This window comes from Haliotis rufescens, unplaced genomic scaffold, assembly GCF_023055435.1.
Source record: "Haliotis rufescens isolate VD_foot unplaced genomic scaffold, xgHalRufe1.0.p SCAF_99, whole genome shotgun sequence".
NCBI classification, from domain to species: Eukaryota; Metazoa; Mollusca; class Gastropoda; order Lepetellida; family Haliotidae; genus Haliotis; species Haliotis rufescens.
This window is the reverse complement of record NW_025964393.1, coordinates 102,317-114,579: the sequence shown is the minus strand read 5'-3', so window position 1 is coordinate 114,579 and position 12,263 is coordinate 102,317. Positions and strand designations below refer to the sequence as shown.

Here is a 12,263-nt window from a genome sequence, read left to right as displayed (position 1 = left end):
TACATTTGGATATGAAAATATATATAATCTACTTCAACAAAAAATATTCTTGAAAGCTGACCGCTGACGGGAAGCGACGAAATACAGGCTTGATAAGTAACACTGAAACAAACAATCTCGAATGCTGAGTTAAATGAGAAAATTACAGTTTAAATGAAACATTTTTAAGAGAATAACAAACGGCAAGATGCAGTAAAAATTGCCAACTGTCATTATTTGGCCTTATCAATGTGGAACTAACGTAAACATGTAGTCAACAGTTTGTGTACGACACTTACGATAAAGGGAGACAATTGGCGGGGAGGTAACTCTAGTATGACAATAGTTCAGTCAAAGTGTTATGTTCACTGCAGTGAACTATCAAGCGGCATGTTCACTGCATTGAAATATCAAGTGTTATGTTCACTGCAATGAAAATATCACTTTTCTCAACTTCAGAAAACTCAGTCCCTCACACTGAAGTATAGAATAAAAGTGACATTAATCTCATCCAACAAGGTACACGCATACATGATGGGTGTTTTGATGCATTTGTCGAACAAAGTCACTTGCCCAAGGAAACTCCACACTTTTTATTACCTGTGACTCAACGTTTTTCTACTGCCGGGTGTTGCTTACCTTCGCCAATTTTTTTTTACCTGTGCACTTGGTGAAAGCTTCTATGACAACCGTACCTAAGCAAAAGTCAAATATGGCTGAGTCCAACTATGATGGGCTGTGCTGATATACGTCATCGTCATTGCATAATGCTTGCAAGTTAGTTCTTTCTTCAAGTTTGCATAGAGGTGGAGATCTGACGGTGCCAAATATGTTGAACACGGATGGTGTTCAATTCTCTCCATTGGAATCCCATAAAACATTAGCCACCCCCTTGCCCGCTGACAGAACAGATTTTGCTTTCTTCAGAAGAAGAGACGTTAGATGTTTTCGCTGCTTTTACTATTGTTTACTCTCTGGCTGGTCGTGGTGAACTCACGAATCATCCACGGTTTCAAATCGCTCGACGAAATCAGCTGGGTCTGATTAAAAACGACGTAATTTCTCACGACACCACGAGTCTAGAGCCATGAAACCAGCGTGCTGAAACGTTTGTCATGGTCAGTTCATTCATCAGAGTGGTTCAACTCTCTCATTAGAGATGGCGACTGTATCGGCTATGTGCTGAATCGTCGATTATCCATAATCACATGCATTTCATCAATATTTACGTAAGTGGTTGCAGAGAACGGTCTTACCAAGGCTCTTCTCTCTTCTCTTCTTCAGTTGGAGATACTTGATGACAGTACGGTAGCCAGTTTTGTACATTTACATCATTAACAGAGAACAGTTTAATGCCCACCGAATGCCCGTGGTTTTGTATTTGTTCCAATGCAGCCAGTGAGCATGGAAAGTATTGTACTTACTACTTACATACTCTGAAAGGTGTACAATACATACGAAGCTAGCCTCAGAACATGCCAGTCACCGCTTGTATCATCTAAAGCTTCCATGGAGTTTGGTAATCTACATGAGAAAATTGCTGGCAAGTTGGTACAATAAGGTTGTAACGGTAAAGTTTCATCTGAAAATGACCACTGACTTTACAAAATGGCTAGTCTGTATGAAAATATAGAGTACTAACTGTTTGTCCAGGTGAATATCACATTTCAAACATAAACAAAGTCCTAAATAAAAGCTGTACACTTTTATTCAGTCATATCCACAAAACAAAAAGTCAGTGATTTAGAGGTCAATTAAGAATACAAGTAACTCTTTTGTTTGTTGTTCTAAAAATCTGTTTTCTATTTATTCATTTTTTCATTCAACCTACAGTGTTTTTTTCAGAAACTACTTCAAAAGAGAGAGAAAAAACTTGTAAGCCAAGTTATCAGAAACAGAGGTCTTCACATACTCATCTTCAGTTGTGACCATCTTTGTAAGACGTTATTTAACATATTGCCTAAATTTACTTTTGAACAAAAGGCGGTAATTATAGAATGTCAATTAGAAGTCCGATTGTATATTCATAAGAATCATGTATATGCATATGTTTAAGAATCATATTTATTTTATTCGAACTTTGATGCAAAATGAACGAAAGGTTTCTCAAATATTTTAGACATCTTGTGACTTCTGTTTCTCAACTATAAAAATATATTTAATATGGTAAGAATATTGCTTCCATTGAGAAAAGTAATATATACTGAAATTGCATCATCAACATTAAGCAAAACATTATTCACACATAATTAAGATAAGATAATACACAAGCCGTTCATTCCACAATCGCACAAATAATCAGTCAATTTATGAAACTGCTAATCCAAATAAGTGAAAATGTGTAAAAAGCTTGAAATAAAATTAAGTATAGAGAGAAAGGTTGGCTTTATTTGTGTAGCTGGATTATATAACATAATCCTTGCAAGACTATACGAACCACCTAAGGGTGACATAGCAAACTCAACAAAGTCAGCGAGTGAGTTGCAAACATTTCGGCGATAGCTCAGCCATGATTCCAGCAATAAAACGTGTCATTATGACGTTGCGATTTTGCGAATTTGTTTCACACTAACACAGTAGGTGTGTGAATAATATATATGAAACTCTGGCGATCTGAGTTTCTCATAAGTAAATGTTTTCATGTGATAACCATAATTACACAAGTTAAATCAGTGTTCAGTTTGTCACTTAATACGCACTGGTACAATGATCGAACAAATGAAGATTTCCCTGTTAATCATTTGGTCAGTCACCGTTACTCTGAGAGTAGGTCTTTTATTTTGTCTACAAAATCTATTTCTCTCTTTGGCAATAACTCGCAGGACAAGTGTGTGTTACGATTATACCCACTGTTTACAATTATTGAACTACATGTATATCACATGATCAATATAGATGAAGCTTAAGTTAAACTTCTTTGCCAAATTCCAGTGTTTTGATTTTGCCAGTCCGAGCAGTAATTCCTATTCACATACAAAAAGAAAGAGAAAACGCATAATACCATTAAAGCTACTTCACTCGTTCACATGAATTGTCACAGATTAGGTATATATTGCCAACTCACAATACATTCCACTTCCTCCCACAGGCTCCAGGTACATGTATTCTACTGCTGCTGCTGCTGCTGTAAAAGGATACAGTCTGCTTTACATTTCTACCGTATTTACTTATTATTTGAAATATTGAGTTTTAATTTTCAAAATGCTACATCCAGCAGAACTGATAATTAGCTTTTGGAAAATACAATACTAACTTTGGTGTGAACTAGTTACCAACCTGTTGATATATTGATTTTAGTTCTGCACCAAAGTAAAACATTAAGACAGACACAAGACATGTTTCCTTAAGTTGTAGAAGCTATGAAGTTGAACGTTCATGCAGATGTTCCCATAAATAGATGGTCTTCTGTTTTAGCCGTTTCCGTCCAAAGGGTTTGGTTTCCTTTTGAACCATATCTAAAATACTATAGAAGCCACTGTTCTACTATTTTTATAATGGCTACGATCTTTTTCCCTTTACCCGTAAAGATCCTGCTCAGAAATGATCCTCAGCAACCCATACTTGTCGTAAGAGACGACTATCGGGATCGGGTGCTCCGGCTCGATGACGTGGTTGATGCATATCATCGTATCCAAAATGCGTACATCAATGCCAATGATGTCAATCACCTGATTTCATGTCCAGACTCGATTATTTACAGACCATTAAATAGCTGGAATATTGCTGAGTACGACTTCAAAGGACAAACAAACAAACATTATCACAACATTTTCATTTTAGCCACTTTTATTTCACATTCTCAGCAACATTCTCACCTTGTGGATGTTCCTTTAGATACTGTTGACGACAGACTCTCTACGCTGAACCTTGAAAGAAATGTTATGATATATTTACCTTGTTCCAAAGTACCTTCGTCCAGAGTGATTGAATTGCATATCTTGTTCAAAGGGACGTTGTCAGGACTCTTAGCAGGTGAAAATGATACTACTCGGACAATGCCAGCTATCTGCATCAATGATGTTATTTTCTTGAAACATGCCGAAACGAAGCTGATTCCAATCCTGACGAACCCAACATCTTTAGGTGTCTCCGCCAAGATGGAATTCAAAGAGGCAGCTGAAGATCCCATCACTTGTAGATCCTCTATCTTATCAGCTTTGCCTCTCATCTGTCTCGTGTATTCTGTAGAAGACTTCACTTTAGTCAGCAGCGTTACTGTGGAATCCAATGCCTCCTCTGTAGGCTTCAGAGCTTCATCTGACCTTCTATCAACTTCTGACAACATGATAGTCTTCCTTTGCTGCAATGCCTCCATCAGATGGGTGAAGGCTTTGTTGATCTCATCTTTGGCAGTGCTTCTTGATGACTTTATGCCGTCACATTTCTTTTGTAGATCTTTAGCTGCTTTTTCAAGAGCTATGCCCTTCTCATCTAATCTCTGCAAGACGTCTTCATTTTCAACAGCCTTACTTTCATGTGCGTTTTCAACAGACACAACGTTGTGCCCACTCCCTTTATCATGTTCCACTACAGTGCAAGACACACAGACGGTCTGGTCACAAGTGTGGCAATAGAACTGTAGAGGCTGGTGATGTTGTGTACACTTATGGAGGCGACGGAAGCTCTCAACTGGTCGTTCCCTCATGTCGTCAAAACTGACAGTTTGGTGATCTCGCATAGACTGAAGTCTTTTGTGGGCATTTAGACATTCTTGGCACAGGAAGACGCAGCAGTCATCACATCTGGACATGGCAGGGTTACCATCAGAACAATTTGTACATGGCAGATGAAGCCCTTTCACAATCTTCAGATGATCCAGGATTCTTAGGATGATAGGCTCTTTGGGCAGAGACTTCACACCGCCTGGCAGGTTATGTTGGTGTCGACACATGGGACATGATAACGTTGGGAGTCCTTTGCTGTACGTCTCTAGACAAGCCTGACATATTGACTGTACACAGCAGGGCATACGACGAGGTGTCCGTCTGGCCTCATCAAAGTGTTCTGTACATATTGGGCACTCGGTGAGGAGGTCCTTGATGGCGGACGCCGATACATAGTCCGACATGGTTATCTGGAAATATATATATTACATATGAAGCATTTTTGGATTTCCTATATATTTTTTGTCTTCGTCTCGAGACAACTGATTCGAAGTCATGGCTGACACATCCAAACTTGCACGCTACGTACACCACTTAAAACTGCAGGAAACCCTTCAATTTTCGAGCTGGTTTTATTGTTGTGAAAATGTTGGTAATGCTTATTAGCTCTACTGTTTACCTGTACAAAATTCAACATAATAAGGTTCATATTAACACAAAAAGACAAGAACAAGTGACATTGGTGCAGTTACAAGTTACAAGTTAAAATTATGAAAATGATATGATCAAAACAGGAAAGAAACAAATCTAAACTTTGTTACTTGTAAACTATTTTTGTTGCAGTAAGTGCATTTATAGCCAGCCTTTTTATATTTTGAACAACATTCTTATCTTGATAATAATGCATAACATCGCAAGTGAACATTTAATACTTCATCAATGTTACTAGTATTTCATGCTGCCACACATTGTTAAAGTAACATGATGCTTTGTAAAGAGGTCCCACTGCGACAATATTTGCTCAGTAGTAAATATTTACCAACACAAGCAGTAAACAACTATTTATAGCTGATCAAGTCAAGTCTTATTCTGATATTCCCAAACTATTTGCAGGATAATGGACACATGGAAATGTCGTAATGACTGCTATTTTGCTATTACCTAACCATTGTTTGATCATTTTGTTGCATAAATATCATTCCTGTAATTAAGGCTTTGTATGAAATGTGTATACAAAAGCTACCCCTAGGTTAACTGAATGAATGTGCAACATTCGGAGCTAGATCACTTTAAACTGTTTATTTATTTTCCCTTTACATTATACTTAACTGGCCACAATATTGCACTCGTTTGTAAATTATCACGAAAAGGTGAAGGAGAGGAACTAGCACTTCTGGTATAAGATATTAATCCATGGAGACAAAATAACAGGTAGGGGACATGAAGTGTACACTAGAACCCTTGGCTTTATAATGAGCTGATGAACTGATGACCATGGAGACAAATAACGGGTAGGGGACATGCAGTCTACACTAGAACCACCACTATCCCACATGACATTCTCAAGGGAAAACTTCATTCCTTGATCCATGGAGCTTTTGTTACAAAACGTGGACGTGAACACGGATAAAGTTATATATCTATATTCAGAGGTTCAGGACAATTTGTCAAAAAGTAAAGCAAATGGCATCTGAAGTTTACTGAGAAAACAATATGTGACAGGCTGGACTTCCTCATTGATAACATCTACGAAAGATTTTGGGGGTGAGACATTTAGGCAAGAAGTAGGCATCCCGATGGGCACCAACTGTGCTCTCCTTCTTGTGGATCTGTTTCTTTATGCACATGAATCGGAATTTCTGTTCGGATTGGCAAAGTTAAAACAAGGTAATTTGGCCAAGAAGTTTAACTTAAGCTTCAGGTATATCGATGATCTGATATCGTTCAAATAGACAATTCCCTTCCACTGATTTATCTACCTGAACTAGAAATAAAGGAGACCAGTGAGACCGCCTCATCTGTTTCATATTTGGATCTATGTATAAAGATTCAGTGTGAGAAAACACTCTCCAGAAGACTGTATGACAAGAGAGATGACTTTAACTTTCCAATTGTCAACTTTCTCTTCATGTCGAGCAATATTCCAGCAGCTCCAGCCTTTGGTGTTTACATTTCACAACTTTTGAGATACAATCCAGCATGCGCTTTCTATCAAGATTGCAAAGAGCGTTATACAACTCTTGCACAGAAGTTGTTTGATCAAGATTACAATATCCAAGGCCTCAGTAAAGTTTTCAAAGGACTTTCCAAATTGGACAAAAATGATATCGGATGCAATTCCCTATTTTGACTTGTACCATATTCTCCTGTGTTGTTTTAGGTGAAAATTTGCCTTGACTTTGCATGTGTTTGTGTTTGTAAACACATGCTCATGATATAGTCGGAATTGTACATCGAATATGCTTTATGCAGAGATTTCTATTGGTTATTGAAAGGGTTTTGTTGCTCTATTCCACTGCTTAAAATCAGTAAAGCAGTATTCCATTTGACTCATTTAGTAGTGTGATACTAGCTTCATAAGGCTTAAAATTTTCATCATTGAGTGTGCATACACTATAATATCCATCATATATAGCATGACGTTTCTTTATTAATATCTTCTTATTGCCTCGTGTTGTACTTATATTGGTTCACTGTGGGTAATATGTTATATCACAGAGAGCAACTTCAAGTTGCCCCACTGAGTTATCAATACCATGAAGCAGTTGAATGCACTGACCATATGTCATTGCCGGGAGTGTAACATACATATTAAATATATAAAGAAACTAAATTATAACTTCAATATGTATAATAGAAACATACAAGACTGGGATGTTTTATCCTGAATAGGCGTAACTGAGATTACACACCCAATGCTTTTAGTTCATGTCTCTGGTGCTCAGATTCCAACAAAATTCCCTGATACCTTTAGAAATTACAGGTTCACGCCAACAAACCTTAAAACAGGACATGCTTGGTTCTCCAATCCAATGTAGTTCTGTCAACACCAGCTAAACTTTGCTATATGGTGTGCCACAACAGGCTGTGGTGTGTCCGTTTGTGTAGGTCTCCTAGTTATAGGATATGGCATCTTTATATACGACGATCTAATGATCATCTTCACATAATTGATAAAACTTAGGACGCCATGGAAGTAATTTCAGGGCTGGACCTGGCCAAGAGTGTGGAATAACCGTACCCCAATCGTCTATACTACTCGTTGACCAATCAGATCACATCATTTTGACATGGAGGTATTATAAATTATGTTATTCTAGACATAAACTATTTGTAAGCTTAAGTCAAGGTGACCTTGACCTTGACAGTCAACCAATTGTATGCCAGAAAGCTCACCTAAACACATCAACAGTTGTTTCAGGTAAGTATGTCGTACGATTAAGTGCATTCGTTTAGATATAAATATTTAACTGATTTAAATACATACTGTCTGCACTGGTCAATGTTATTACAAATCAGGACAAGACGTTATTCATCAATTTGCAAAAGGTTACGATAAGTGAAATATCAAAATATTGAAAAACAGACTCCGTGTCCCTTATGGGCCACCGTAGGTTGTAGTATTCCAAGTCTGTACAGGTCATAGCAAGTCAAGATAGAGACACATCCATTATCAAATTACTAATTGGGTGTTCATTCCAAGTCTGTACAGGTCATAGCAAGTCAAGATAGAGACACATCCATTATCAAATTACTAATTGGGTGTTCATTCCAAGTCTGTACAGGTCATAGCAAGTCAAGATAGAGACACATTCATTATCAAATTACTAATTGGGTGTTCATTCCAAGTCTGTACAGGTCATAGCAAGTCAAGATAGAGACACATTCATTATCAAATTACTAATTGGGTGTTCATTCCAAGTCTGTACAGGTCATAGCAAGTCAAGATAGAGACACATCCATTATCAAATTACTAATTGGGTGTTATTTCCAAGTCTGTACAGGTCATAGCAAGTCAAGATAGAGACACATTCATTATCAAATTACTAATTGGGTGTTATTTCCAAGTCTGTACAGGTCATAGTAAATCAAGATAGAGACACATTCATTATCAAATTACTAATTCTGTGTTATTTCCAACTCTGCACAGGTCGTTGCAAGTCAAGATAGAGACACGTTCTTTTTCAAATTACTAATTCTGTGTTATTTCCAACTCTGCACAGGTCGTTGCAAGTCAAGATAGAGACACATTCTTTTTCAAATTACTAATTCTGTGTCATTGCCAACTCAGTCCAGGTCGTTGCAAGTCCAGCTAGAGCCTTAATAATTATCAAATTACATATATTGGGTGTATTATTCCAAGTCTGCAGAGATCATTGCAATTCAAGGTAGAGCATTATTCATTATCAAAGTATTTATTAGGTGTAATATTTGTCTCTTTGTTGTTGAACATCGCACACAGCAATATTTCAGTTATGTATCTAGATTAGATATTTAGCTAAAAAGCCAGATATTTTTATATTTTAAACCGAGAGCCTGAATTTGTTTCAAGAAAACCAACTTGCAACACTGAAATGTTCGTGGCAGGCAATTTCTTTTTTTTAACAGTATGAAGCATTATTATTGTTTTCATTAACTCACATGAAATGGTCGGCCCCAAAGTATGCCGCAACCCGTTACACCGGCACCCGGGACGCAATGCGACAAATGACTCACCCGATAGACAGGCGGCCAATAACAGCCCATTCACGTCAATACGTCAGTCCGACCCACGGTCAATAGTAGCAACCTAGCTACCGTCAGTAAGGAAAACAGTCGGACTCAAAGGCACGTGTAATAAAAGGCATACACACGTATTAAAAAGGGCATTCATAAGCATAGGCTACCGCCATTTTCGAGTAATAAAGTATCATATTTAATTTTCATATATACATAATTTCGAAATACACATGTAGATCAACACATAATATAAGGTATTTCGGTCGATTTTCAATAGTAAACTTTTGTGTTTGTGTGCTTGGTCATAACTTAAGTTGTATTGTGTTCAAAAGGACAGTTACAGAACTGGTTCAAAGTGAACTCACTGATAATTGAAATCACTTACCTTCGCAGATTACTGGGAACTGACATACAGTTCTTAGTAACTAGCTCTTTCTGTGTTTCATGTGTGTCAATAGCACCATCGTAGTAACATGTCTGACGCGAATGGGAAAGTCGTTACACCCCTGTCGTTTTAGTGACGGGTAAGACATGCGCTGTGTCTAGTTTCGTTTGGCAACGTTTGCTGGGACAATGTATGTCGCATTTGAAGCATCTTAAAATCATTTGATCCATATTGTAGTAAAGATCAATTACACTTTCTATGCATTAACTATTATATAAATATAAAAATCAGCTTTTTAACTAAAACAAGTAATGTTCCGTTTGTTTTGTTGTTGTTATTTTCTTGTTTATCGCCGGACTCAGCATTATTCCAGCTATATGACAGCGGCCTGTAAATGATCGAGTCGGCACAAACGTGGGATTGATATTATGAGCAACGTCGCACGCGATCGGTTGGTTTGGTTGGTTGGTTGTTTTGCGCCGCACTCACCAATATTTCAGCTATATGACGGCGTTCTGTAAATAAACGAGTATGGGCCAGATAATCCAGTGATTGACATCATGAGCATCGATCTACGCAATTGGGATCGATGACATGCATCAACCAAGTCAGCGAGTCTGACCACCCGATCCCGTTAGTCGCCTCTTACGACAAGCATAGTCGCCTTTTTACGGCAAGTATGGGTTGCTGAAGACGTATTCCACCCCGGATCTTCACGGGTCCCATGCAATCGGGACACGGTGACACGCAATGATCCAAGTCACCGATCCATTGAGTCGCTTTGTATGACAACTGTAGACCTATTTATGGGGACTGATTCTAACCCGGAATGCCCACGAAGAGATGATAGTTCATAACGAGTGTTCGGCTTCCTGGCGTCGTACCATGTAATATTGACATCTATCTATGGACAGCGTTGTCGTAGTGTGCCGCATCTCAAGGGCATAACTGAGTGAGTGAGTGAGTGAGTATGGTTTTACGCCGCTTTTAGCAATATTCCAGCAAGATCACGGCGGGGGACACCAGAAATGGGCTTCACACATTGTACCCATGTCGGGAATCGAATCCGGGTCTTCGGCGTGACGAGCGAACGCTTTAACCACTAGGCTACCCGACCGCCCCGGCATAACTGAACTAGTCATGACGAGAATGACGGGATTTGGAAATTGTTTTCGGTTTTTTAGTTTGTTGTTTAACGCCGCACTCAGCAATATTCCAGCTATATGACGGCGGTCTGTAAATAATCGAGTCTGGACCAGACAATCTAGAGATTGACATCATGAGCATCGATCCACGCAATTGGGATACGATGACATGCATCAACCAAGTCAGCGAGCCTGACCACCGAGCCTTATCCCGTTAGTCGCCTCCTACGACAAGCGTAGTCGCCCTTTAACGACAAGCATGGGTTGCTGAAGACCTATCTTCACCGGTCTACCAAGGTGTGCAATATACATTTGACACATAGCATGTGCACAGTCACGCTGGCCTGTTCCAGATAGTGCAAGGCATTGACATGTTTGTCCTGTTGAACCCAATTAGCATATCATGTGACCACCATCTTGAGGACTATTGGCTACATTGATCAGCATACAGACTACCTGTGTCACATCCAGGCTGTCAGTCGTGAAGCGCCCTGTATGACTGGAAGTAGTGAGCTTAGTGATGTCACTCCATTTACGGTGGACTATCAATCCGGAACATCAACCGGAATATCATACATGACATTTATTTAGATAAAGTACTGTGTATGCAAGATGATGTTTCTTTCTTAGCGATGTGGTGAGGTGAGTGAGTTGGTTGGTTTGTTGTTTAACGCCGCACTCATCAATATTCCAGCTATATGACGGCAGTCTGTAAATAATCATGTCTGGACCAGACAATCCAGTGATTAATGTCATGAGCATCGATCCACGCAATTGGGATCGATGACATGCATGAGCCAAGTCAGCGAGCCTGACCACCCGATCCCGTTAGTCGCCTTTTACGACAAGCATAGTCACCTTTTACGGCATTCATGGGTTGCTGAAGACCTATTCTACCCCGGAATCTTCACGGGTCGAGGTGAGCGAGTGCTTGTACTAGTCTGGACTAATGCTGATTTTACATGAATACCCCACTCACACACAGTATACTGACTATGAGCCGACCAGTCTTTGTTTTAGCCCCTTAAATTACAAGCGCGAGGCAGGGTAACAAGTACCATCTTTTAATGTATTTTGTTATGATGTGACCCCTGACCTTCCACTCTCCGGCCGGACGCTTCACCACTAGACCACGGAGGTGGTTATCTTTCTTTGAGTTTCCAAGGTTACTGTCTGGCGTTCTACATCCTAGATGACATCCCCAAGCCACGATTGCTTATCTGCGTCGTTTGCGCTGCGTTCTGCAATACCTTGCGTCCGTATTTTAAATGATAATTTACATACTAGCGGAAAAAGTCCTGTGCATCACTAATATCATGGGAAATAGTAAAAAAAAAAGCTAACAAAGAACGATTTTGCAACAATATATTGACCCCACGATGACGTTTGATGCATGTGTTGGCAGTACTGATGAATTCATTTTTCATGGAC

General features: G+C 39.1%; 1 protein-coding gene across 2 annotated transcripts in view; it reads right to left on the bottom strand.

The window, feature by feature from the left end:
* The window catches only part of LOC124137780 (transcription intermediary factor 1-beta-like), a 35,916-nt gene extending 26,115 nt beyond the window's left edge, over positions 1-9,801 (bottom strand). The window contains exons 1-3 of one of the 2 annotated variants that reach the window (XM_048391800.1): positions 9,688-9,801; positions 3,874-5,053; positions 3,044-3,103 (exon numbers count right to left, since the gene is read on the bottom strand). In XM_048391800.1, the coding sequence (XP_048247757.1) occupies positions 3,044-3,103; positions 3,874-5,047 (1,234 nt within the window). In that variant the 5' untranslated portion in view covers positions 5,048-5,053; positions 9,688-9,801. The remainder of the gene's footprint in view (positions 1-3,043; positions 3,104-3,873; positions 5,054-9,687) is intronic. The other variant, XM_048391802.1, reaches the window with a different exon arrangement.
* Positions 9,802-12,263: the final 2,462 nt, after the last annotated feature.